General features: G+C 36.3%; 1 protein-coding gene across 7 annotated transcripts in view; it reads right to left on the reverse strand.

Moving 5' to 3' along the window:
* Positions 1-2,236: 2,236 nt before the first annotated feature.
* mark3a (MAP/microtubule affinity-regulating kinase 3a) overlaps positions 2,237-27,503 on the reverse strand; it is a 39,657-nt gene continuing 14,390 nt past the window's right edge. Inside the window, exons 5-19 of one of the 7 annotated variants that reach the window (XM_048204374.1) lie at positions 25,696-25,761; positions 25,470-25,540; positions 23,620-23,676; positions 23,144-23,380; positions 22,955-23,074; positions 21,720-21,819; positions 16,444-16,556; positions 16,209-16,359; positions 15,066-15,262; positions 14,383-14,486; positions 13,284-13,523; positions 13,051-13,077; positions 7,346-7,455; positions 5,996-6,040; positions 3,227-3,450 (exon numbers count right to left, since the gene is read on the reverse strand). In XM_048204374.1, the coding sequence (XP_048060331.1) occupies positions 3,362-3,450; positions 5,996-6,040; positions 7,346-7,455; positions 13,051-13,077; positions 13,284-13,523; positions 14,383-14,486; positions 15,066-15,262; positions 16,209-16,359; positions 16,444-16,556; positions 21,720-21,819; positions 22,955-23,074; positions 23,144-23,380; positions 23,620-23,676; positions 25,470-25,540; positions 25,696-25,761 (1,727 nt within the window). In that variant the 3' untranslated portion in view covers positions 3,227-3,361. Of the gene's footprint in view, positions 3,451-5,995; positions 6,041-7,345; positions 7,456-13,050; positions 13,078-13,283; positions 13,524-14,382; positions 14,487-15,065; positions 15,263-16,208; positions 16,360-16,443; positions 16,557-21,719; positions 21,820-22,954; positions 23,075-23,143; positions 23,381-23,619; positions 23,677-25,469; positions 25,541-25,695; positions 25,762-27,503 lie in introns of all 7 variants that reach the window. The other 6 variants (XM_048204378.1, XM_048204375.1, XM_048204376.1 and 3 more) reach the window with 6 other exon arrangements.

Genomic DNA, 27,503 nt, shown 5'->3' on the forward strand with positions numbered 1-27,503 from the left:
ATGAACGAAATACTTTTTTTTTTTTTTTTTTTTACAGGGTACAATGAAATGACATTATTCTACTCACTGTTCAACCATCTAACATTATAAAGACTTTTAAAAGTGTAAAAGCATCAATAAGCTACTTTCAACAGACCTTGAGTAATGTAAAAAGTGTGATTCTTTCCACCGCAATAACGGACAGGTTAATATCACTGTAGTAATATATATCTGTATTATATAACATACATTGCCTTAATCAAAAATGTTCATGAACTTCAGCATTGCGTGATACTATTTCAAAGTGATTTCTGTCATTTTTACATACAATATTCTATTTATCTGTGAAAACAAACCTGGAACAAGACGTGAAGATTTGAGGAGAAAAACGAGATTCTTTGTGCATTCCAGTGAATTATTAATGGGATATATTGTAAATTAAATCGGGAGAACAGACCACAAATGTGCAGTATATGTTGTCCTTTTTCATACTATTACAACTCGAATTGGCCTTACCAGTCACCTGCGAACCCATCCCCCTATACGACATTGTCCTTCCGTCCATCCAAACACAGTGGAATGAAAAGGGAAAAAAATAAATAATCATAAGGAAAAGAATGCAGCGACTGGAAAGATCTCTTGCCATAGATATTCTTGTTATAATATGTCGCATTAAAATACCAAGCGTTACGTTATTCTCATGATGTCTGAAAATAAAACATGAAGGAAAATTGACAGCTCATTCATTCAATCTGATGAATAAGCTTTATTTGTAGGGCAGCCTTATGACTTGAAATGATTAGTTTCAGTCTTTTTGAATGGAAGTTCCCCAAACTAGAAGTTCCATCCATAATTCAAAACGCAGTAGGTTCGTCGTCAGGAATAAGGGGGACACATCACACAAATGTTTGTGTATATATTTATGGTCACACTTTAAATTATGGTCCAATTCTCACTATTAAAGGATTAGTTCACTTTCAAATTAAAATTTCCTGATAATTTACTCACCCCCATGTCATCCAAGATGTTCATGACTTTCTTTTTTCAGTCGAAAAGAAATTAAGGTTTTTGATGAAAACATTCCAGGATTTTTCTCCATATAGTGGACTTTAATGGAGCCCAAACGGTTGAAGGGCAAAATTACAGTTTCAGTGCTGCAATATATATATATATAATTTAACCATAAATGCTCATCTTGAACTAGCTCTCTTCTTCTCTATTTGAATTCCGGCAGTGTAGACTCTGCTAAGTGTATTACTGCCCTCCACAGGTCAAAGTTTGAACTACTTGTTATATACTTGCACTAGCATATTGTATATGACAATTTAGTTCAAACTTTGACCTGAGGAGGGCAGTAATACACTTAGCAGTGTCTACACTGCTGGAATTCAAATAGAGAAGAAGAAGAGAGCTAGTTCAAGATTAGCATTTATGGTTAAAATGTATAATTTTTTATTTTATTTTTTTTAGAAAATGAGCGACGGTTTCTCTTGTCTGGGATTGTATTTCTTGTCTGGGATTGCATAGAACGATTTGAAGATGCAATGAAACTAATTTTGACCTTCAACCGTTTGGGGTCTATTGAAGTCCACTATAAGGAGAATAATCCTGGAATGTTGTTTTCATCAAAAACCTTTCTTTTCAACTAAAGAAAGACATGAACATCTTGGATGACATGGGGGTGAGTAAATTATCAGGAAATTTTCATTTGAAAGTGTACTAATCTTTTAACTTCGTTAATAGCAACTAGTTAATAGCGAGATTCGGACCCTAAACTAAAGTGTTACCATGCATATATACTCACAACCACAATAGTTCAAACATTTGGGACAAGTACTTTTATTCAGCTAAGATGTATTAAATTTCCAATTAAGTTTTCAATATTTAAAATAAGAAGAAATGTTGCTTAAACACTAAAAATCAGCATATTAGAATGATTACTGAAGGATCATGTGACACTGAAGACTAATTATGTAACTGAAAATTCAGCCTTACCATCACAAGAATAAATTATATTTTTAAACAAAACTGTTTTCTATTGTAATATATTTTAAGTTATAATACTATTTTACAATATTAGTTTCTGTATTTTGCTCAAAACACAAAAAAAAAAACCAAATTGACCTAAAACCTTTGAAACTCCTACCAGTTTCTTTGATTGCATAAAGATCTCCAAGTTGTTGACCTGCAGCTCATGTGATACAAAGAGTCAGAAAAAAAGATGAGTAAATAAAGATAAAAAAGAGGCATACAAATATTGAGATCATTTTGTAGCTGTATTAGATCTCTGCAAGGAACACTGTGACGAGTTACAGATAGTTTAATTGAATCTGTGGTGAGTCTTATAAGTGAAAGAGATTACAAGATGCCCTCTTGGTTTCAAAAGAAGTCCAACAAAACAGTATGAAAATGTGTAATTACCGCATAAAGTACAATATTTACACAAAAAATACACTTGAGTGGGCAATAACGTGAAATAAATTATAAAACATCTAAATGTTGCTCTTAATAACATTCAAACAGTGAAACTGAGCTCCAATCAGGTTTACTGCAGCCGTTTTCACAGACGAGCACCCTCAATACACAGAGGTGCAGAGCAAATTTTCAAAAAGTCTTAAGCAAGTCAAGATTCGGGTGCACCCTTTACACAAGAGCCGCCCAAAACACGCAATACTTAAAACCACCACAGAATAGTGCCCGTTAAAAAGCTAAAATAAAACAAACCTCACAAATCTCCATCTAGTGTCCATTTCCTGAATGATCAGATTCAACTCATCAGTCTGAAATGATGGTGATGGCAATGAGTTGGTTCCTCGCTGAACATTCTCAGCGGTGCATACAATCGTAACACTGAAAGGTTCAAACCTCTTCTTTTTTTACAGCATTTAACGATAATACGATAATTGTGTGACCGATGTTAAAGAAATTATTGCTTTAAGCAATGTTACAGTATATACATTTTTTCAAATACATGTAAGTGGTTTATTTAAAAAAAAAAAAAAAAAAAAAAAACATTTGGAAACTGCTACTTTACGATTGTACACCTTAATTTGTTTGTCTATACTGAATTGAACCATTTCATAAATTCCTCTATGTAGTAAGATTAAAGATATTCATAGCTTGAGTTCGCCTGCAACTTTGGAAGCAATGTTTTTAAACGCGATGGAGTTGCCAGATATCCTCTTAAAACGGACACCATTAAGTGAGAGCCGGGGCAGTTTGCAAACCTCCATCTCCCATTGGACGAGGCTGTCGGTGCGGGTGTCCCCATGGGAACAGAGAAGCAGAAAGCGTTCGCGCTGCTGGTAACTGCAGCTGTTGTTGTCCAAAACTTTGCGGATCTCATTAATGATGTCGGCTGGCTCCATGGTGCTGGTGGTGTTCATACTCCAGGTGAAACGGAGAGAGCGGGGTTTCCCGTCTTTTCCATCTTTCCCTTCATCTTTCTGCTGATCCCCAGATACATGGCGACTGCGTGACAGAGCGGAACGGGAATAGAAAGAGAGAAAGCCAAGGTTAGGGCGAAGGATAAAGAACAATTCATATACCGGGTTTACTTATACAAAATGGTAGTGAAGAATCACTGCAGCGGATGCATGCATGGGTTATCAGCACACATGGGAATTAATGGCAAATCAAATGCACAGCAGACTAAGGCATGCACAGAAGCAGCTCCTTTTTTAATGCTATATAGCATGAATTAGGGCTGGGCAAGTCGACATTTTTCAACGTGTTAATATTTCAAAACACACCACCAAACTCACACTGGCACTTCAGTCAAAACTGATTAATTGTTGAATTAGTAAGTAATGAATCAAAACAGTTTGGACTGATTCACAGAAATAAGTTGAACTCAAACTCATCAACATGCCATATATGCTATGAATATTTAGTAACATTTCAGTATGGGGAACAATTATCACTTTTAATTAGTTGCTTATTATCTTGCATATTGGCTGTTTATTAGTACTTATAAAGCACATATTAATGCCTTATTCTGCATGACCTTATTCTACATCCCTTAAAGGATTAGTTCACTTTCAAATGAATATTAGCCCAAGCTTTACTCAACTTCAAGCCATCCTAGGTGTATATGACTTTCTTCTTTCTGGTGAACACAGTCGGAGATGTATTAATAAATATCCTGATGCTTTCCAAGCTTTATAAATGGCAGTGAGCGGGATTCAAATTACGAAAAAAACGGAACTGGAAGGGAATATGGAAGGCGTAGGACGTAGCGCAAGCTTTTTGAACTGCGAGAGTTTTTCTTCGCAAGTAGAATACGGAAGGCGGTCTGGTGGAAGCTTGATATTTTACTTCATAACTTGTCAAATATGGATTTTTTTTTTACACAAACGCATCGCTTCTCTTCAGAAGGCCTTTATTAACCCCCCGGAGCCGTGTGAAGTAAGTTTATGATGGATGGATGTGGATGGATGTGGATGTATGCACTTTCTTCAGATCATACTCGTTGATCCCGCTCACTGCCATTATGAAGCTCGGATGTGTCAGGAAATGTATTAATCTATCTCCGACTGTGTTCATCAGAAAGTAGAAAGTCATATATACACCTACGATGGCTTGAGGGTGAGTAAAGCTTGGGATAATTTTAATTTGAAAGTGAACTAATCCTTTAATCCTTTAATCCTAGCCAATAGCTGAACTTAACCACTACAACTACCACCTTACTATTAATAAGCAGTAAATTAGGAGTTTATTGAGGGAAAAGTCATAGTTAATAGTGAATGTGTGTTCCCCATACTAAAGCGTTACCGGATATTGTATATATATATATCAGAGATGATATTACCAAATTTTAACATTCAAAACTAGGGAATTATTTTACTCAGCAAAACTAGTCTAATGATGCTCCCCGGCCAAATAAAGTGCATTAAAATCATTTTGATACTCAATAGCTATGTTTCCATTCAAAGTTGCAAAAGTGTTGCAAAATTGGAATATTGCATAAAACGTTTGCGAATAAAGCAGTTTTCATCCAGTCAAAGAGAACAAAATCGTCACTTCCTGATAAACTGGTGAAAAATAGGAGAGGCCACTGTATATAATAATTATATTATATAATTATAAAAATAATTATAATAATATATAATAATAGCCGTGCAGACGAAACGCGATAAACACGCAAAAAACAACCAAAACAGCATTTAGGATGCTGTGCAAAAAGATCGGTCCACTGGTTAGTCCAGTTATGCCGTTCCATCGTGCAGAGTCATGTGATTTTTTTGATCCAAAACAAGGAATTTATTCGGTAAATGTATTTTTTTAATGTGCATTTTTACAATTTATGCACATCTTGGCGTTTCCATCCAGCAGATTTTTATGCGTTATCCCAAAATACGCATAAGGGTATGTTAACACGACAAGGAACGATGTACTAAAAAAGGAAAACATTTTTCTCGTTATTTCCCTATAGCGGCAGAAGTCTCGCACATTCACAGAAAACACGTTGAAAAATAAGGTGGATAGACTAAACACGTAATACACGTGCATGACGTCACCATTTTCACAGATTCGCATTTTTGCAGTTTACACATAGATGACAACGCTGTTATTTTAAAATACTTGCACTTTGAAACACGTTTTCAAAAGTTTGCATTCTCAGGCCACCAAAACACCATTGTCGTGTAATTAAACGGCCAAAACACATAAATTTGTCCATTTTTAGTTTAGTTTCAGCCCCTAAAAATAGGTGGATGGAAACAAAGCTAGTGTTCATTTCATATAATCAGATAAACCAATGTGAACATACAGTGAATATTCAATATTAAATATCGCCCAGCCCCAATGTAAATGGAGGGGGAAAAAAAAACAAACAAAATACATAATTTAAACATTCATTAATAAAGCAAACCAATGGCCCGTGTGCTGTACACACTACACTGATATACACTCTGATATCTCATACAATGGGAGACAGGAAGTATACATCCACAACACACTAAAATAATAGAGCCAGGAGAGGAAATAAGGGTTTCCAAAGTCACTGACACCTCACCTTGAGCCCTCAAATCTCCCGCTTCTCTCAAACTCGGTTGAGACTCTTTTATTGTTAATTTGTTGAAAGGTTACATATCATAATGCAGCAAAAAGGAATGGACAGAGAGAAAAAGGAAATCATTTTTAGTCATTTTAGAGCAATCACTACACACAATGAGACAGATAGAGAGAAAGAGACTGAAAGAGACAGCAAAAAAAAAGGTAAGCAAAAAGTTAACCTCCCACAAAGACTGTCACCAGTATGCTGGATCAGACAAACACGAAAACAACTTATACGACAATCTTACAATCAACACCTGAATATGTATGGTAGTTTTTCACCATGCACTCATTTGAACTGCCATGCTGCTTCCTTCAAAGAACAATCTAGAAGTTCACTGAAAGAGTGCATGATGGGTAAAAGCCTATCCTGAGCGCTGGATGCGAGACATTGGCTGTGACCTGACATCAGACGCATATACAGATATAGAGGACGTGTCTATACATACACTATATACTGTGCTCTTCGCATGCGAGAGGGTGCGTGTCGGATACGTCATCGTTTCGGACTAAAATCAACAGACAAAACAGTCGTTCGATTTCTCTCTCACACACACAGCCTTTCGCTCTCCATTAAACACAATGTGTAGTTGTAGCAGTTGTTTGTGCGTTTAAACGAGCCCTTACTCTAGATACTCTTCATCTGCGAATTCTTACAACTGCCTATTGCCAGAGCTGCTGAATCTGGAAGAAAAGAGCAGTTCAAAGCCGACAAAAAGAAAGAAATTAAACTGGTGGACGCAGAAAAAACAAATAGCCATTACAGAGCCACATGTTTAGAGACAGGGTTCCCACTCTTTCAGGCCAATGAATTTACAGAATTCATTCAAATTCACTAATGAAAACTGATTTGAGTGACTCGCTAATGAATAATTTAGACCCATTTGTGAATTGGTTTGACTGACATAAATGGCAAGAGTCATTTCAAATGTGTTCATATTCTGGACATCAATATGGGTTGAAATGTTTTTGAGCAGAGCATAACTACTGAGAAAAATAGATAAATTAAAATATTACAAAATATATACTTTGGTGTGTGTGTGTATATATATATATATATATATATATATATATATATATATATATATATATATATATATATATAAAATGTGTGTGTGTTTATATGTAAAGTGTTTCTATAATAAACATTATATTCACATTTCCAGTCCTGAAAAACACCATTTTAACATTTTGTGAATTTCCATGCTGTGGGAACCCTGTGGTGTGGTGGAAAGGGGAGGCTGGAGGAGAGGGGGATGAAAAAGAAAGAGGAAGAATAAGAATGTAAACGAGTGGAGCGCAGACTTACTAAGAGTCTTTGCCGCAGGGTTGGAGGGGACTGTGAGGGTGGGGGGCACAGAGGGGGCAGCCGGCCCTGATTTGACGGCAGACTGCCGTTTGCTCGGGTCAAGAGTGACCCTGGGGGAGGAAGGCAGACAGAGAAAGAGATAAAGGGAGGGGAGGAAGGAAGGAAGGGAGAAAGGAAACACAGGGAAAAGAGGGATAGATTGAGACAGTTTCAACATTAATAGAGCATTTCGTATTGTTAGAAGTTTATAAGAGAAAGTGTGTGATCTGTTCAGTTATATTCTATGGCACAAATCTGATCATCTGAAGGTGACTCCTGAAGGTCATTCAACATGGAGTCTGCTGCAGCTTACAGTGCGCTTTACTTACAATCCTCTCTATGAGCCAGAACAGGCTCCTCCCACCAGAACCCTGCTTTAGGATGTGACCATATGCTCTTATAGGCTTTTTTACAGGCCTCCAGAGTGCATGTATTACTGTTCAAAAGTTTAGGGTTCGTAAGGCCGAATTGAACTGATCAAAATACTCTATTTAAAATAAATGGTGTTCTGTGTATCATGGTTTCCACATAAATATTAAGCAGTAATGAACAGTTTTTAACATTGATAATAAGAAATGAATCTTGAGCAGCAAATCAGCATATTAGAAGGATTTCTGAAGGATCATGTGACACTGAATGGAAATGCTGAAAATTCAGCTTTGCCATCACAGGAATAAATTACATTTTAAAAACTGTTCAAATTGAAAAGTGACATTTTAAATGATTATAATTGATATTCAAGTTTTTACTGTAATTCCGATCAAATAAATGTAGCCTTGTTGAGCATAAGAGACTTCTTTCAAACACATTTTTAAAAAATATTACAGACCCCAAACTTTTGATATATATGTCTTAAAGGTCCCGTTTTTCGTGTTTTTTTTTGAAGCTTTGATTGTGTTTATAGTGTGCAATATAACATGTGTTCATGTTTCACGTGTAAAAAAACACAGTATTTTTCACATAATTTACTTATCTGTATACCGCTGTTTCCACTGTCATAAAAACGGGCTGATGACTTCCTTGTTCTATGAAGTCCCTCCTTCAGAAATACGTAACGAGTTCTGATTGTGCCAGCGGTTCCTGTGTTGTGATTCGACAGCAGTTTAGCGCATCTTGCCCGGAAAGGTCACGCCTCTTACTATAACGTGGAGATGCACGCGCTCAGTGTTATTGTAAACACGTCTTTAATTTTACCCTATCAATTTGAGCCGGAATCAGACCCGGTGATTGGACTGCGGGATGAAAATAACAGCGTTTCGACGACATGGCGACAAACACACTCTACAAACGCAACTCTTGTGTATTCCTGTGGGCGGAGGTTAGTCAAAAAACTGTTTTAGTGACGTCATTAAAGAAGGAAGTAGAGGGATGTAGTCCAAACTGGCCGTTCGATGTAGGCGACTTCTGTTAAATAAAATATCTCGCTTGGCATTGAACTTTGAGCTTTAAAATTTTACAGATTTTATTTATACTCTAACAACAACATTACACACTAACTAAAGTTTGAAACATGGGATCACGAAGAACGGGACCTTTAATGTATCTGCTGAAGAACAGCAGTACCCATAAATCTGAAGAGATCCACAAATCAGAGGTGAACCAAATTGCTGTTGTCAGAAAAATAAAAAAATTTAGCTCAGCAGCAAACAACTAGGGCTGTGACGGTAGGCATGACAACCGCGCCACCGCGGTGGTGAAGTTGACACCGCGGTCGTGGAGTGTCACCGGCGGTAGTGTGACATTATTTATATTATATTATAATTATATAAAATCTCAGAGGTCTTTTATTTTAGAAGTGACGGAAAAACTCTGCAGCCCGCCCGTCATTTTGACAGATTATGTAGCTTGTAAGTGTAATTCCCACCCCTGTCCAGTAGGTGTCCAGCAGAACGCAAGTTCAGTCTCCAGAATAAAATGAAAACGATGCGCTTGATTACACAAAGACGAGCACCCAGTTTAAGTCAGTTTTATAATAATAAAGTTACTTATGCATGCTTACTTAAGTTTTGTTATTTTTCTTGCTGACTATAAGTTTATGGTCAACGAATGGCTTTTCTGAGGTATAACGTTACGTGACATTGTTTGCAACACTGATTGAACTGACGTGATACAGATTTCGGTAAGCTACTGTATCTTTCAACGTATTTTTTTTTTATTTTAATTCATGTTTATTTCGTTCTGTGTAGTAAAGAGGAAAGGATGATCGCATTCACTCACAATCCGTTACAAGTGTTCAATATGAAAACTGGGAAGTGACGCAGTCTTTAACTTTCTTTTCATAATATAAATAAATGCATAGCTATTCCTAATTGCTTATCCTGTAAGTTTGTGAATAAAAATGAAAATGTGGATGAAATCAGAAGCTATTAAATGTCTTATTAAAATATAAAAATGCAAATGACGGGAAATTATTGACAATGATGGATTTTTTTACGATCCTGTCCATCAAAATGACGGCGAAACGCAAGTCTAAAGGCCTTTGCACACTGAGTCCGAAATTTTCGCATGCGTTTTTTCGTATTCGCAATCCTAAAAATTCGTCACGCACAGAGACCTTGCACACTGAGTCCGATGCGTAAAAATTAATGCGTTGCGAAAAAAAAAAAAAAAAAATCGCAAAACAAATCGCAAAACAATACAAAATGAAGTCTTCAAGCAGTGAGCACGATTGTCGTCTCTCTTCTTAAAAAGAGAAAAAGAAAGAGGAAATATTGGGTCCATTCAATCCCGAGATTGCATTGAGAGAAAGGAGAATTCACCTCATCAAGGAGCTGCGGGATTATCCGAGCGTTTCAAAGTTTACTTCAGGATGTCAGTGGCTCTGTTTGATGCTTTACTACTGGCACAATCTGTCTTTATATTCGGTCTCTTTGTATTCCTCACGTTGTTTGTCATTCAGTGCTGCTGTTTTGTGCTGCAGACGACGTGGATCAACTTGTCAGATGGCATTCTGGATTTTTGCGTTCGCGTACGGTGGCTCTGAATTGTCAAAACGTCTCTCAAAATGCGTGCCACGGATGCGAAAAACGCAGAAAATCGAACCTGATCCGAATATTTTTTTGACGGACGAAAGTTTCGGAGGCAGTGTGCAAACGCGATTGACATAACGTGAGGTCGAATTTATTTTTTAACGTGCGAAAGTTTCGCATGCGAATTTCGGACTCAGTGTGCAATGACCTTAACACCGGCGGTTGTTGATGATTTACCACCACGGTAGTAAAAATTTGCCACCGTCACAGCCTTACAAACAACCTCCCATATTTGTGATATTTGAGTCTCCTTACACTCCCAAACTACTTAAATATTCAAATATTTTATAACCATACAATACGTAACCAGCACTGGCTCCTAGCACCAGAAAACCTTCGTATGGACATTACATTTTTTTGTGTTTGCAGACACACAGGCCTAATGATCAGTGTGGTTCATTTATAGACCAAAATGTGAACCCAGTTTGCACTGTCCTTTGCCCTAAAAGTGGACTCAGATCTCAGTTCACACTACTTATGCTCTTTCCACATCATCATAATAATAAACAACATTAAATTTAATAGTACTGCAGCTCTGTTGTAGATTCTTCACTTTGCCACAGCATCAAAAGGCCTTCCAATTAAAAGTTATCACATGATTTTAAAAAGGTACACTGTAACTTTAAGAGTCAATACATCATCAATGCTTCTTTCAAAATGTGTTTTTGTCTTAGCCTGATTCACTATGGTAAGCCTATTGTAAGCGTTTATATTTTTGACCTGTCGGGATGGACTCTGCATATATACGTCACTCGCCTATGCGTGTCTTATCATATCTGTAAATAGAGAAAAGCTGCTCCAGCTACTTTAACATGTGTACGGTATGGGAGTCGCATAGGTTTGTTGTCACAATGAGCGAGAAAGTTTGACATGGAGCAGCTAAACCAACCTCCAGGGAATCACCCATTTAAAAAAAAATGCAGAACAGAAGAGAGTCTGCTGGCAAAAAGAGAAAGTGATAAAATAGCTCGTAATAAAACAAGAACTGGTGGGTAAGGTATTTTACCGAACAGATAAACTGCCATTATATAATTCTCTTTCTTAAAGATTTCACTGTAAAGCATTATCAGTTGTGAAATGTCATTTCATTATGGTTGTTGTAGCACTGAGCTGGAATTTATTTTCAAGGAAGAACCATGTCTATTAATGGTTACAGTAATGTCTTCAGCTAGTCAGCTTGAGATCTTATCCATCTAAACTGGTTATATCTCTTAAGCCTTAAGCCTAGTCATGAATGTTTTATGAGCAGTAGGATACTCTCTCTCTCTTTTTAGTTATGAGAATGAACCATGTGTAAATTCACTCAGAGCTGAAGCAACTAAAAGAATGTTCTTATGCAAAATGTATGCAGTTTTGCCATTTAACCTCTAGAGGGCCAAAAATTACGTAGTGTACCTTTAAGAAGTTTTGTTCACTTTTTTATATATATGCCATATATATGCAGGTCTGAGTGTGTTTGGGGAGGCTTTTTTTAAACTACTTTTTTCCCCTTGTTTTGGGGATCTAGGTGTACTTTTTACCACCAGATGGCAGTGTGAGCCAACTTTGTCTAAACCATTCACTGCTAACAGGACAGAACTTCATAATTTCTATTTTCAATCACGTTCCATTCAAGATAATTTTTAACCGTATTCACTGAAAATCCGTTTTACTCAAAAACACACTTTGAATAATCAAGAGAACTTACAGTACCATTCAAAAGTTTGGGGTCAGTATGATTTTTGTTTTAAATTCTCTTATGCTCATCAAGGCTGCATTCATTGGATCAAAAACAGAGAAACATTCTAATACTGTAAATTACAATTTGTTTATTCATGTGTAATTTATTTATGTGATGTCAAAGCTGAATTTTTTCAGCATCATTACTCCAGTCTTCGGTGTCACATGATCCATCAGAAATCATTCTAATATGCTGATTGCTGCTCAAGAAACATTTATTTTTATTATCAATATTGAAAAGCTTTGCTGCTTAATATGTTTATAGACACCATCATGATGCATTTCTTACAGGATTCTTGAATAGAAAGTTCAAACGAACAGCATTTATTTGAAATAAAAATCTTTTGTAACATTTTACACATCTTTACTGTCAATTTTGATCAATTTAATGTGCTGAATAAAAGTATTTATTTCTTTAAATAAAAATAAATCTCACTGATCCCAAATTTTTGAACATTAGTGCAAATCAATGTATGTTCTACAAATGAAAACGAAAAACTGTGGAAAAAAATAGCAAGAATGAGCTTTTTTTGTCCAGGAATCACACAGAGCTACTGCATCTGGTCTCTCTACACACCATACAGCTGAGAATGTACCAAAGTCTTTGTGGAATCAGTTGAATGATTCGAATGAAGTGTTTTTCGTAATGTCAGAATAAGTCATACACATTGTTTTGCACAATCAGCTTGTGTCATGCAAACATTTTGATTAGTAGCAATCAGTTAAAGAGCGGTAGATTGATTTGATTTGGCCACACTAGGATGCAGGCAGTGTTTTAAAGCATGCTGTAATCAACAACTGAGAGAGCATTAAACTCCAAATCACTGCAATCAAATCACTATGGGTTAGTGCGTCAGCCCCTGGACTCCTCTCATTACGTTAAAGACAGATTTACAGCCCATGAACTCAATGGCCTACCTTTTGGAAAACCTGAATGACATATTTCTACAACACAAGAATGAAAAAAAAAAAAAGGATAGACATTACATAGATGGACAAAATTAAACCATTTCTAATGAACCCTTAGAGAAAAAAATACAAATAAAAGAAGAAGGAGGAGGTCAGGAAACAGGAAGGAAAAGTTAGGCCTAAATTGAATGGCTTTGGCACTGTAAAAACTGAAGCGTTTACGCATGTGAATGTGCGTTTACCTGCGTGTGAGTTTGGAGGTCAGCTTGGTGAGCAGGTTGTTGGCGTTACCGCGGCTTCGAGGCTGCGTAGGCGAGGCGGGTGGGCCGTTGTAGGTGGCCGTGCGACGATCTCTCAGTTGTCCGTGGAAGGTGCTGCGGCTTGCGGAGCCTCGTGGGAATCGTGTTTTATCGGGTGTGGCAGCAGTGCTGATGCTGTGAGTGGAGGCACCAGGGTCACGTGAGCCAGGAGACAAAGACACACTAAAGACGGGGACAAAATCAGGCTTGGTTTTAATAAATCGGATGTGTTACTGTAACACAATTGGCACAGCAAGGCGCAAGCTACAGTTTGGACAACATAAAATACACCCTGAATGCACTTTAAAAGTTGCAGTGAGTGATTTCTGAGAAACGCTGCTGAAAGTGGATCAGACTGAGCACCACATCACACTTCCAATCAGCAGTAGGGGGCGTAAACACTCATGAGCAAAATGGATTTTTGAAGAAAGACTGTAGAAAGAGAGATGGATGAGAGACAATACAAAAGAGAAAAGGGCAGAGGAATATCACTGGAAAAACAAGGGTTATGACCAGGTAAGAGCTTTAGGATCTGCATTAATATTAGAAAAGCTTGTCAGCTCTGGAGAGACCTAAGACCTGAAAACAGACGCCGAGGTTGCGATGTTTCTGCTCCATATGCGAGTAACATTTGTTTTGCCGTTTCACAGAACCAAGATATGCTGCTGTATGTTAGTTGTAGTAACAGGACAGTTTTGACAGGTTTGAATGTCATTGTTTGTCTGGAGCTGGTGTGCTGCTGGTGACTAACAACCAACTCTTGCTTGAATATACTCGTGTACTGTATTTTTTGCGAAGTATTACTTTGCTTCACTTCAGCTATGATAAAGAGACATCCACTCGTGCATTTTGTGTTCGAGCATTTGGGGGAGGAGCAATGAAAGGAGGGATGTGTTTTTTGGGGTTGATTTCAAATCTCAACAGTGTTTCCCAGAAATCACTTACTGCACCTTTAAATGGCTGTGGATAAAAGTGGCAAATTGAATCAATGTCTGGTAAATATTAAGTACATCACTTAGGACACAGGAAGGACAGCCTGTACCTGTTCTCTTTCCCGTTAGGAATGACAGAAAGGCGGTCTGTGTTGTTTCTCTCACTGCACACGTATGTGTTTCTCCTTGACATGCCTCCTGATCCAGAGTTATTCTGTGTGACATCAAAAAACACAGGTGTAATGCTCTACTACATCATAGAAAATATATGTACACTACTATTCAAAAGTTTGGGAAACATTGCAAGGATGCATTTATTTGATTTGAAACTACAGGAAAAACAGTAATATTGTGAAATGAAATATTATTAAAATTTAAAAGAATGTTTTCTTTTTGAATATATTTTAAAATGTCATTTTTTCCTGTGATGGTAAAGCTGAATTTTCAGCATCTTTACTCCAGGCTTGGTCCGTACGGATCACGGATCAAGAACGATCCGTTTAACCACTACTGATTTGGTGCTCAAGAAACATTTCTTATTATTAAAATTTGCTGCATTATCAATGTTGTATATATATATATATATATATATATATATATATAAAAATAGTTAAATAAAAACATTTGTGCTGCTTAGTATTTGTGTGGAAACCATATATATATATATATATATTTTTTTTTTTTTTTTACATTTTATATTTATTATTTATATAATTATAATTATATATTTATTATAATTATAATTCGCTATTTACACTATACATAATGACAGAAACAGTGAGGGTGAACTTACATTAGGTGTGATGGAGTTGCCTCTCTTCCGGTCTGGTATGTCTGTTTTGTTGGTGTTACCCTGGAGTGGGCTGGGGGGGCTGTGAGTGGGGGGCTTACGTGCTGTTACTCCACCTTCCTGTTTGACATCACCATCGGCTGTGACAGGGACCGTCCTCTTGGAGTTACTCAATGCTGAGTTAGTGACCACACCACCAACTGTGAAGGAGAAAGACAGTGAATGAGAGAGCGAGAAACATTTCAGGGTTTTTCTCTGCAAATACATAAGCCTATTAATTAAAGCACCCCTATTATGTTACTTTAAAAGGTTCCTATTTTTGTTTTGGAAGTCTCCTACATTAGGTTTACATGCATCCAAGGTCAAAAAGCTATTTCATCTTCTCATTATATACATTGCAGCATCATCTCTTTTCTCACAGTGTCTGAAACGGTTCGATAAAGGATTCAGTTTCTCTAAACCGCTCCTTTTTGAGAGCTACTCTGCTCCTATTGGTCAGATGGCCCAGTCTGTTGAGATTGGTCTACATCTTACATTGCGTGTCAGAAACAAAACGCCCATTGCCATATCTGAATTTCAGCTCTGGAGCTCCCTCAGCACTTGATACACAGTGATACGAACAGTAACGATGGCGTCGGTTTTACTTTATCAATTCCAGCGTAGATTTGCTTTAGCAGTTTAGCAATGTCAATAATGAGAAACAAACTCTTCCAGTCCTCGGCTACAGCTACAATGTTTGAGGGCGGGACAAAGTAGAAGTTGTTTGCGGGCAGCCAATAAAGACCATAGGCTGGCATAATGCATTATGCAAATTTGTTATAAATCTGTGTAGGTTTGTGAAGGAAGTAAGGCTGGAATTACTGACGACTCATTTCAGGAAGTTCAGAATCGGTTCATTCTTTTGGGAAACAATGACATTTATCATACTCTTCGATCTTTGAAAATATGCAGACCTTTTACATTTACAAACAGCTATATTACACACAAGATAAAAGGTAATATCCAAAAAAGCATAACAGGGACACTTGAATTAATCACAGATACATCATGCAATTAATTAAATCAACATTTTTATTCAATTCATATCCTGTGCCTATATACCCACAATTTGGGCTAATGTTTGTCAGTATGTAAAGAGAAAGTCACCTTGATCACTATGGCGTCTGGATTTTCTGGATTCACTGGAGGAAACGCTTCTCTGGACCTTCAGATGAGAAGGTGATTGGCCGTTCATCTCACTGGTGGGCCTGGTCTTTGCCACGGAAAGATTACTATTGGAGCTGGAGTCACTGACCTCCTACACATGCAAAAACATCAAGTCACACTTGTACTGTAGACCATAAAATCAGTTATAAGTAACCACTCTTCACTAGCAGCTCACCTCATTGGTCTTCCTGCCCAGCAGTAAGTATATGGCTGTGACCTCGTCATAGTTCATTTTGGACAAAGACTCTTGGATCTTCTCTCTGGAGAAGCCCATGCCCACTATCACATCTGGAGAATGACACACAAAAAAAATACAGACCACTTTAATGCCTGCAAAGGTGGCACAGAAGCACTTCTGAAATGTTATTTAGGTGTCTTTACAAAGACTGTTTAATGCTGCTCAGAGGTGGCATAAATGCATTTACACAGCAATTATAAACATATACTTTAATATTATGGACTGAAGTGGGTCAGAGCAGGCATAATTTAGTCAAAATTGAGAATGCACAGAGCAGCCTATAGAGTCTCTACACAAGACCTTTACACAACAACATTTTTTACATTACTATTATTATTGCTCATACATAGGGTTAGGGGTTTTATGTTAAGTATTATTAAATTATTAATAAATTACTCCTAAGTATTATCAAAAAACCTGAGCACACAAGTGATCACACACCATTTGTAATAAAAACATGAATGAGGGGTGATATCTACCATAACAGACAACCCTAACTCTTTTAGTGATTGAGGATAATTAAATATTTGAAATGTTAGCATAACCGTATCACACACACCCCCTCAGTTGTTATGCAGACACTATAAACCACAAACCAGTAGGTTGATACACAGAGATAAATCCAGTTTATCTGTAAGAATGTTACTGAGTCATCCATTCCACCTACACATGCTAACAATACACAGATCCGTCCTATTCAGTGTTACTCAAAAAATGAACAAGCTGTACCTCCTGTTTTAACTGAAAGATATTTATTAGGTAACACTTTGCAATAAGGTTCTTTATGTTAACATTAGCTAATGCAATGACTAACATGAAATAACTGCACAATTTTTAGCACAATCTATTAATTATCCTTCTCATGTTTGGGGTCAGTAAGAGATTTTTTGTTTGTTTTGAAAGAAGCCAATCTTTTTATTTAGCAACGACACATTGATTTGACCAAATGTGACAGTAAAGACATTTATAATGTTACAAAAGACTTCTATTTCAAATACATGCTGTTCTTTTGAACTTCCTATACAAAAAGAGTCTTGGGGGGGGGGTTGGATGTATCACAGTTTGCATGCAGAAACCGAACAGTATTTATATCATTTTTTACCTCTAATACACCACTATGTCCAACTACCTTGAGCATCCGGTGTGTGAGGTCTGAAAACGCGCTCTGATGCTGGAAGTGATCTCTCGCACTCATTGATATATACGTGCGAGAGTTCACTTCTGGCATCAGAGCGTGTTTTCAGACCTCACACACCGGATGCTCAAATGCGATGCTCGCATTTGTCTGTGCATGGTTTTTTTTGACTCTTATAGATGGAGTTCCCATTGGCATGCATTATACGACTGACAGACTGCAGCGGTTGGAGTTAAAAATCATCATTTGTGTTCTACTGAAGAAACAAAGTCACCTACATCTTGGACGCCCTGGGGGTAAGCAGATAAACATCAAATTTTCATTTTTGGGTGAACTATCCCTTTAAGCAGCAAATCAGCATCTTAGAATGATTCCTGAAGGATCATGTGATATTAAAGAATACATTTCTTATTAAAATGTATTAACAATTAAAAGTTATTTTAAATTATAATACTATTTCATATATAACTATTATATTATTATTATTAATATTTAATCAAATTAATTATTTAGTGTATATATATATATATATATATATATATATATATATATATATATATATATATATATATATATATATATGGAAAAAATTAAGAGACCACTTAACATTGATTTCTGAACTTGGAGTGGTCTCTTAATTTTTTTCCATAGCTGTGTATATATATATATATATATATATATATATATATATATATATATATATATATATATATATATATATATATATATATATATATATATATATATATATATAAACTTCACATTTCAGACTTTAAACCATTTTTTTAAATGAATGAGTCAAAGTTATAAATGGTTTTGGGTATATTCCACCGGTTAACAACACTGCGTGTATGTTGCATAAAAATATGTTTCCATTTTTGCTGTGGGCTGAATGAAAAGGCAAATTCACTCTCTGACAGTAGGTGGCGCATATGGAACAGCAAAAACATACCGGTTACCCTGGTAAACCCTGTATACAAAGCAACTGCGCTTATTAGGGTGAATTTCAAAGAAACGTTGAGTTTGCCAGTAAATAATGTTATAATTCATCAACAGGACACACATTTAATTAAATCATAGCCTTTTGAAGTTTAATAATGAATCACATTAAGCCATATCGTGATTCTTATTTTTCTGTCCCCAAATTTACGACCTCTTGAACTAACCTTAACCCATATTAAGTCCATTTCTTTTACCCTATATTAATCAGTGTTTTTTGGGGTATAGACACTGTAAATACATGGTAAATGCACATACTGTAAAATAAAGTGCAACCATTAACGTTAATAAACTGAATCTTATTGTAAGGTATCAATTATTTAAGCAAAAAGGAAACCTAAAATCTAAAATGCTATGGCAGCTCAACTATAAAGTATAAAAGACACTGAACAAGTTATAAATTGAACAGAGACAGGAATCATTTGTAATTTGCCGATTCAGGTTCAGGACAGGTATCATTATAGTTCCAGATTCTAGGAAACAGAATCTGTGGCATGTCAGTTACCACCCAAAATAATTTCAATTCATCCATCAATAACTAAACGTAATAAAACATCTTTTCTCTTCACTGGTAGATATTCCAGAACAAGCAAGTTTTCATGATTAAAATAGTAGGGCATGGCACTAGTAACGTCAAAGACATGGGTTTGATTCCCAGGGAATGCATGACCTCATCAAATGTATTCCTTCAATGCACTGAAAGTTTCTTTGGAGTCTTCCAAATGCATAAATAAACTGTGATTAGCCAGTATTTTTATACTCTATTTCAGTGGTTCCCAAACTGGGGTACGTGAGGTGACAAAAGGGGGTATGCGAACAAAATGCTGAGTAGTTCATTTAATTCTACATCAAAATAATATGAAAATAGAGCATGTATTTCTAACTGCCAAAATGTCGTAAATCCAGTACATTCAATCAAATTACCTCATCATTTGCAGTCAAAAATGACTGTATCCACACAAGCAGCATGCATGTGATAGATTGCGTGCAGAATCTGCTGCCTTAACTCGCGCTAAATTACTGTCGTTCTCGACAGTGCACCTTTGTAAAAGTGGGGATTCAGCACTTACTCACATGAAGAACAAATATAGACACAGATAATGAATTAATTTCGATTTAAGACTCAAACTTTCTCCGGTACAAAAACATACCTTGTGTGAGTTCTTGTATTTAATTATGATAACGAGCAAGAACGCAATTGTTCCCAAATATCCACATGACTGCAAAAGTGACATTATTATACAACAGGTCAAACAATAAAACGTACATTTTAAACACAGTACTGTCAGTATTTACTCTATTTTGCAATGAAATAATAACGAAAACCACAGCAGAACTACAACACACGCCTGTGTTTCGCGAACAATTCTGCGGCTTTGAACGAATTGTGAGAGTCGATTCAATGATTCATTCACAGCCACTTGCTTCGTTACTGAATGACTCGATGACTCACTCATAAAAACAGTGACTCGCTGCCACCTACTGGCGGTTTTAGTTTAATATTTAAAAGTTTTACTTAGTTTTACCATCATTGCATATTTCTCTATTGAACATTTTTATTTAAAACATTATTTATTTTATAAAGTTATTCATAAAGGTAAAAAAAAAATGCACTGGAAAATCAATTTAGGGGACAAATATTGTCCCGTAATGGTAAAGGTGTGACTGCAGTCGAAGTGGAAGAGAGGGGGTACGCGGAAGGATGCTAATGTCTTCAGGGGGTACTCTATGCTAAAAAGTTTGGGAACCACTGCTCTATTTTTACTTAAACAGAACACAACTAAATAACCTAAAGAAATGGTCAGGATGCTCAGGACTGAGCTTTCAAAAGGGCATCCATATGTTGAGGCACTGGGTGTAGTGAACGAAGGACCAGTCGGATGTTGCGTGATGGAGAGCTCTCTCTATTAATGCATGTTCCAGAGTGAAACAAGATGGAAAGATATATTTCATGAGCTTGAATTAAGCCTCCTCCTCTCTCTCAGACTTGACTTTTAATGGGCTCATGGGAATCCATATGTCGGTTGACTTAAGTGCTTTCCTTCAAAAGAACCAAAGCTTCCCGTTTCACCTCCTCTCCACACACACAAAAGGACCGCGGAGGGCTGCCAAGCTCCAGCATGCTCCTCTCAACGTGAGGCTTCTCTCAAAATGGGGGCGGGAGGCTAGAAAAGACCAGCTAACTCTGGCTTCCACATTCAAGTGCTCTTGTTCCTGCAGTTTCCTCAATAAGCAACCAGGTGTGTCATCACGTGCATGTGTGGTTACGCAGACTGGCGTACATGAGGAGCAGAGGACCGATTGCAGATAAGCATGCAAAGCTCGGGTGCACCGCAGTGCCTTGTGCTCATGCCAGCTAAGCTCGCGTACTTGGAGACATGTGATCATATCACATTGCTACATGGGGAGATCCTCGCTGTGATAGAGCGGGAGAGGGAGGAGAAGACATCAGAGACGTCGATAGATGAGGGAGCCAGCTGCTGGGTATTACGCAACACCGCACACTAACAAGTATGCTCCCTATGCCCTCATTTTACTGTCTCTGGATATTTTCTCTCAAGTGTTGTGATAAGAGTGTGGATATAAATATAAATCTCCCTCGACCTGCTCGAACAGAGGTTGACAACGCAAAAAGCCTTTCTTGCATGCAAATGAACATTGAAATGGTAGTCTCAGCTTCAGACATCATGCCCACAGACCATTGGTTGAACATCTGATGGATAAGGCACACAAAATGGGAAACACATCGGGAGTTTCAAAGTAGTCATCTGATTGGTTGACTTCTACAGGATTTCCGGAAAACGTGCGCGTCACGTTCTTTAACTATTTGACTATAAAGTGGTTGTGAAACCAAACTGTTATTGTCTGGTTATTGTCTGACGTCGACTTTACATTTTCACGGTCCATAACATGATGTGGTTGGTTGCTTTATGTGATGGTCAGATGGCCTCTTGGGCGGTCCTTGGCCAATGAAAGCTACAACGGAGTTTAGACCTTCTGCCGCCAGTCTGAAGGTCTGGCTACGTGATACTACTGAAATTGTGGCAAAAGACCTAATTACAGTCAAGTTTCCTCTTACCTATTCTCTTCTGGTCGGAAATGTCTGCCTCTGGCTCAAGGAAGGGTTTGAGCTCATCGTCCTCAAAGCCAGCATTGATCCAGCGTTCCTTCATGATTTGCTGAAGGAGAAAGTTCAGAAACAATCAACTCCAGCTTGAGACTCATCACAGTGGCTGACAGTCTAGGGCTGGTTGACATAGCTAGCAATTTATAACTCACTATTTTTCAACCCTTGGTATTCAGTATATCGAGATATGTATATATTTGCTCTGAAATGCATCAAACGGGTGATTATGAGAGGAATGATCATTGCGTCCAAACCAATTAGATTACAAATGTTTAAAATAAAAAAATAAAAAATAAAAAAATAAAATAAAATAAAACAGAATAATATTTCATTATTTTCATTTACACTACTGTTCAAAACTTTGGGGTCAGTTTGTTTTTTAAGTGCTTTTAGTCTCTAATGCTCACCAAAGCTACATTTATTTGATAAAAATACTATAAAAACAGTATATTGTGAAATATTTTTAAAAAAAAACTTTCTATTTTACTATATTTTCAATTTAAATTTATTTTAAATTTGTTCCTGTGATGGCAAAGCTGAATTTTCTTTTAAAATTATTGAAATTATTAATGAATTTCAAATTATTGATATTTATAATATAATTGTAAATGCATTTACTGTGACTTTTGACCAATTTAATGCATCCTGGCTGAATAAAAGTATTAATTTCTTAAAAAAAAAAAAAAAAAAAAAAAAAAAAAAAACAATTACTGACCCAAAACTTATGAACAGCAGTGTATATATTTGTTCTGAAATGGCTTAAAATGGTAATTTTCATCAAAGGAACCATCAGTACTACCAAAAGTAAAAACATGGTAGCCAATTAGATTAAATTTTTAAACCAATATACAGTACAGTAAAAACACAGTAATGTAGCTAAAAAATAAATAAATAAATGAACGAACAAGAATATTTCAGCACATTACACATTATTAAACAATATTTACCAACAGATAATATCACTAAAACATATTTTTGAGCAATGATACAAATTATTTAAAGTTATGAATGCATGATGTTGCTTAAATCTATATTGGTATGAATAAATACATAGTGAATAGTCAATATATTGCTCAGCCCTGTCTTCAATACTAAACAGGGCATTATGAAAAATGTCTGACACATGCTGATTAAGTATAAACAAAGGAGGTACAGCCAAACACAAAAAGGAAGGAAGACAGACTAACCTCTAACGTTCCTCTCTTGGCTGGGTTTAGAACCAAGAACCTCTTGAGAAGATTCTCACAGTCAGTGGACATGTAAAAAGGGATCCTATATTTACCACGTAACACACGTTCACGCAGTTCCTGTGTAATAGACAGCTGTAAGTATACAGTGACAGACACAAATAGACATTGATAAAGGAAGGTTAAAACCTTGAGATTCTGTCCATCGAAGGGCAGGGAGCCGCTGACCAGCGTGTAGAGTATGACCCCCAAACTCCACACGTCCACCTCCGGCCCGTCATACTTCTTACCCTGAAAGAGCTCGGGGGCAGCATAAGGGGGGCTGCCACAGAACGTGTCCAGCTTATTTCCCACCATAAATTCGTTACTGAAGCCAAAGTCAGCTATCTTTATATTCATATCAGCATCTAGCAGCAGATTTTCAGCCTGGGGAAAAAAAACACAGAGGGGTAAGAAGAAGAAGAAAAAAAGTTTTGACTCCAAAAGGTTTTGAAAACCTAAAGAAAAGTGAAAATAGATCTGAGAATCATTTTCTGAAATTTTTTTAATTAAGTGTCCAAATACATTTTGGTACACCTATACACTTTAATACAATCATACATGTCAAATTCCTTTTTTTTTTTTATTGTTTATGCACAAAAACAAGAGAACAAACAACTGCTTACCTTCAGGTCTCGGTGTACAATGTGTTTTTGGTGACAATACTGCACAGCTGACACAATCTGTACAAAACAATAATAAATCATATCATCTGTTTGGAAAAAAAAAAAATCATCACTGAAAAAAAAAAAATGACAAGGGTCATTAAATAGTTGTATATATTCGATCAGTTGTATTACCCTTTAAAATGGTATTTAATAACTAATAACCTTATTACAACATTTTTGTTATGAGTTTCACAGCGCACTTACATCACGGTTTACAGCATGCATTAACGCAAAGCATGAACTCATGAACCCACATTTAATTGCTGACAGAAGAGATGGTTTATAGTTTAAAAAGTGTAAAATAATAGTATTCTTCTTACACACGCCTATCGTTTCACTGTAGAAGACACAGATTCATTATGTGGATTACTAACATGTTCATTTTCAGAGTTTTTGAATCCATCCACTAGCATTATATGGACTAACAGAGATTATTTTTCCATAAAATCTCTGTTTATGTTCCACAGAAGAAAGTCAATAATACACATCTGAGATGGCTTGAGGGTGACTTTTTTTTTTTTAATCCCTTTAAAGTAAGTGATTCATCGGTAGATTTTATGTCATGTGGGTCAACGAATGAGTGAATGATAAATGATTTAACTTTATTACATACATTTTATTTTATTATAGACTACAGTTCAAAAGTTTGGGGTCAGTAATTTTTTTTTTTAAAGAAATTAATTCTTTTATTCAGAAAGGGCACATTAAATTGATCAAAATGTGACACTAAAGAAATTTCCATTTCAAATAAATGCTGCTCATAAACTTTTTAAACTTTCTATTCATCAAATACTGCTGACAAAAATGTACCACAGTTTCCACAAAAATATTGATAATACATTCAACATTGATAATAATAAATATTTTTTAAGCAGCATATTAGAATGATTTCTGAAGGATCATGTGACACTGAAGAAATTTCAGCTTTTACATCACAGGACGAAAAAATGTTTAAAAAAAATAGAAAGTTAATTTAATTGTAATAATATTTTCACAGTATTACCATTTTTACTGTATTTTCTATCAAATAATTGGTGAGCATAAGAGCCTTTTAAAAACATTATTTATATATAAAACAATTTTATATAAACTTTTCTGTATGCTAATACATTTTCATTTGTGCTAATGAGCTTTTCAAGGCCACCAGCATCAAACACCCACACAAAAATAAGTGCACAGCCTGCACTACTGGCACAGAAATGACACTCTTCACCAACACACTAACCTAGACGTACCTTTTGTACTGGCAAAACTGTAACTACTTTAGCTATTGATCACTTAATATGAATAAATTAATGTGGAAACTTTGATGTTTGCATCCAATTAGATCATAGTAACGCATAGATATTTCTAAATAAACATTAGGAAAAGAACATTGGTCCAGACAACGCTCGTCATGGGTCGTCTACTCGCATTAATAGCTTTTTCCGAAATTCAATGGTTCGCATTGATTGACTCTTTTTCACAGAATTGGCCACACTCAACCATGCTGATAATGACTAACCGCACTATCCCCAGTTAACATATGACGCAACACACTGAACACGCTCTGAGCACAGTTGAATGTAATACATCTTTAACTATGTTAATGTCAGTGTCTTCAGTCTCTCCACATTTTAGTGCAGTGACATTATTGAGTAACCACACATTCTTGTGTCAAAGGGCTTTTGTAAGATTTAATGTAATAACAGTCACAATATGCATGTGGTTAGTGGGCTGATGAGGCTCATTTAAACTCACACCGAGTAGAAAACCAATCAGAGTGTGCGTGCCAAACATGTTGAAAGAAAACAGAAAGAGAACTGCACCTGTCTAAATTTAGCTCTGGCCTCTTTCTCTTTCATCCTCCCATGAGCCACTAGGTAGTCAAACACCTCACCTGCATGACACACAGAGCAGAGAGGTCAGAGATAAGACCAAGAGTAGACAAGAACACAAAATGAAACCATCTCTCACACACACACACACACACACACACACACACACACACACACACACACACACACACACACACACACACACACACACACTTACCTCCGCTGGCATATTCCATCACAAGAAACAGCGTCTTCTCAGTCTCTATCACCTCAAACAGTTTGACTATAAAGAAAGATACAGGGAATTATAGAAAAGAAAGAAAATGCAGGCAAAGGAAAAAGGTTTCTTTCAGGTCAAATAAGGCACAAATTTGGATATCTTTAAGACTTGTTTTGAAGATCCAGATCAAACATGTATTGGGGGGGTGTTTACATATTATGCGTTTAAAAATTTTTTTTTTAAATAAACAGATTATATTCGTTTTTCATATGTTATTCAACATCATCCCTGATTTGGAGTGGAATTATCTGGGATTAAACAGTAGAAGGGAGTGTTTAGGAAACCGTTTAATTATTTTTGCAAAATGACAACTATTTAAGTATTTAACTATTTAATAACTACTGTTTTCTCATATAAAGACAAAAAGAAAAAGAAAAAGTACCATAAAACTGACAATTTTGTACCATGCTACATTTTAGTACCATCTATTGTTGTTATTGTTAACTAAAACTATTAAATCTCTTTCATTAATGAATATAAATATTAGATGAAAAAACTTAAAAATTAGAAATGTTGCCTTGGCAGGGAACTGAAATAAAACAAGTTTAGGTTGAAGAACTAAAATTACTGAATTAAAAAAAGCTAAAAAGAAATATATAAAAAATAAAGCTGCAAAACTTTTTATTTTGGAAAACAGTGAATAGTGGGTGACATGCATGTAAGTGAGTACATTTCAACGTGCCACATTTCCTGCTGCCAACAGGTGGCGCTTTGACTGTATCTGAATATTGTCATGTAGATATGTTCAGGCCAGGACTATTATCAATCATGTGAAGTTTGGAGCAAATTGGACAACGTATGCCTGAGTTACAACAACTTCCTGTTTCGTGGCGTTAATCGCACACATTAGCACTTAGCCAAGTGTTGCATGATTTAACATGTTTCTAGCATGTTTGGTACTTCATGGCATATTCAAATGTGTTTATGGGAGTGAATTACAGTGCAAAGCATGCCATTTTCTGTTGCCAGCAGGTGGCGCTATGACTAACTGAATATTGGTATATAGATGGCGAAACATCAATCTTTGTCAGGCCGCCATGGACACACCCTTCAGCGAAAACTCAATATCTTTGCAATTTAACGTCGACAAGGCCTTTAGATTAGACTGACCAAATATGATGTTAATTTGATTAAAGCTCTTGGAGGAAATTGTTAAAGTACAACGTCTGGAAATGGCAAAAACTGCACAAATTTTGCAAAGAAAATTCTAAATATCTCACTTCCCGTTGGGTTTTCAGATCTTGCACCCTGGGACTTTTTTTGTATTGGGCTGTTACACGTGTCTACTGAATTTCATACTTGTACGTGAAATGTAGCGTGAAATTTTGTAGGTGGCGCTATCGAGCCATTTTGCCACACCTAATTCTGAATCCCATAGACAACGTAAATTTTCACCACTCCTGACGCATGTGCAAAGTTTCATGAGGTTTCGAGCATGTTTAAGCCCTCAAAAATGAGATTTCTTTCGGAGAAGAATATTTGATTGAGCAATTACAATAAGGTCCTCACACCATCGGTGCTTGGGCTCTAATAATAGAAATGGCAAATCACATAACAAAATGACTAAAACTTAAAACTTGCAACTGAAAATATAAACACAAAGTAATAAAAAATTTTTTTTTTTATAATTCTATAATAGTATATAAATAATAAAAAAATACTGGAATACAAAGAAGGCGTAGGGCTGGGCGATATATCGCATGCGATTGTCACGCGCATTTCGTCAGTAAAGCCGGTTCCCTGAT

Source organism: Megalobrama amblycephala, linkage group LG10 (assembly GCF_018812025.1).
Source record: "Megalobrama amblycephala isolate DHTTF-2021 linkage group LG10, ASM1881202v1, whole genome shotgun sequence".
Lineage (NCBI taxonomy): Eukaryota > Metazoa > Chordata > Actinopteri > Cypriniformes > Xenocyprididae > Megalobrama > Megalobrama amblycephala.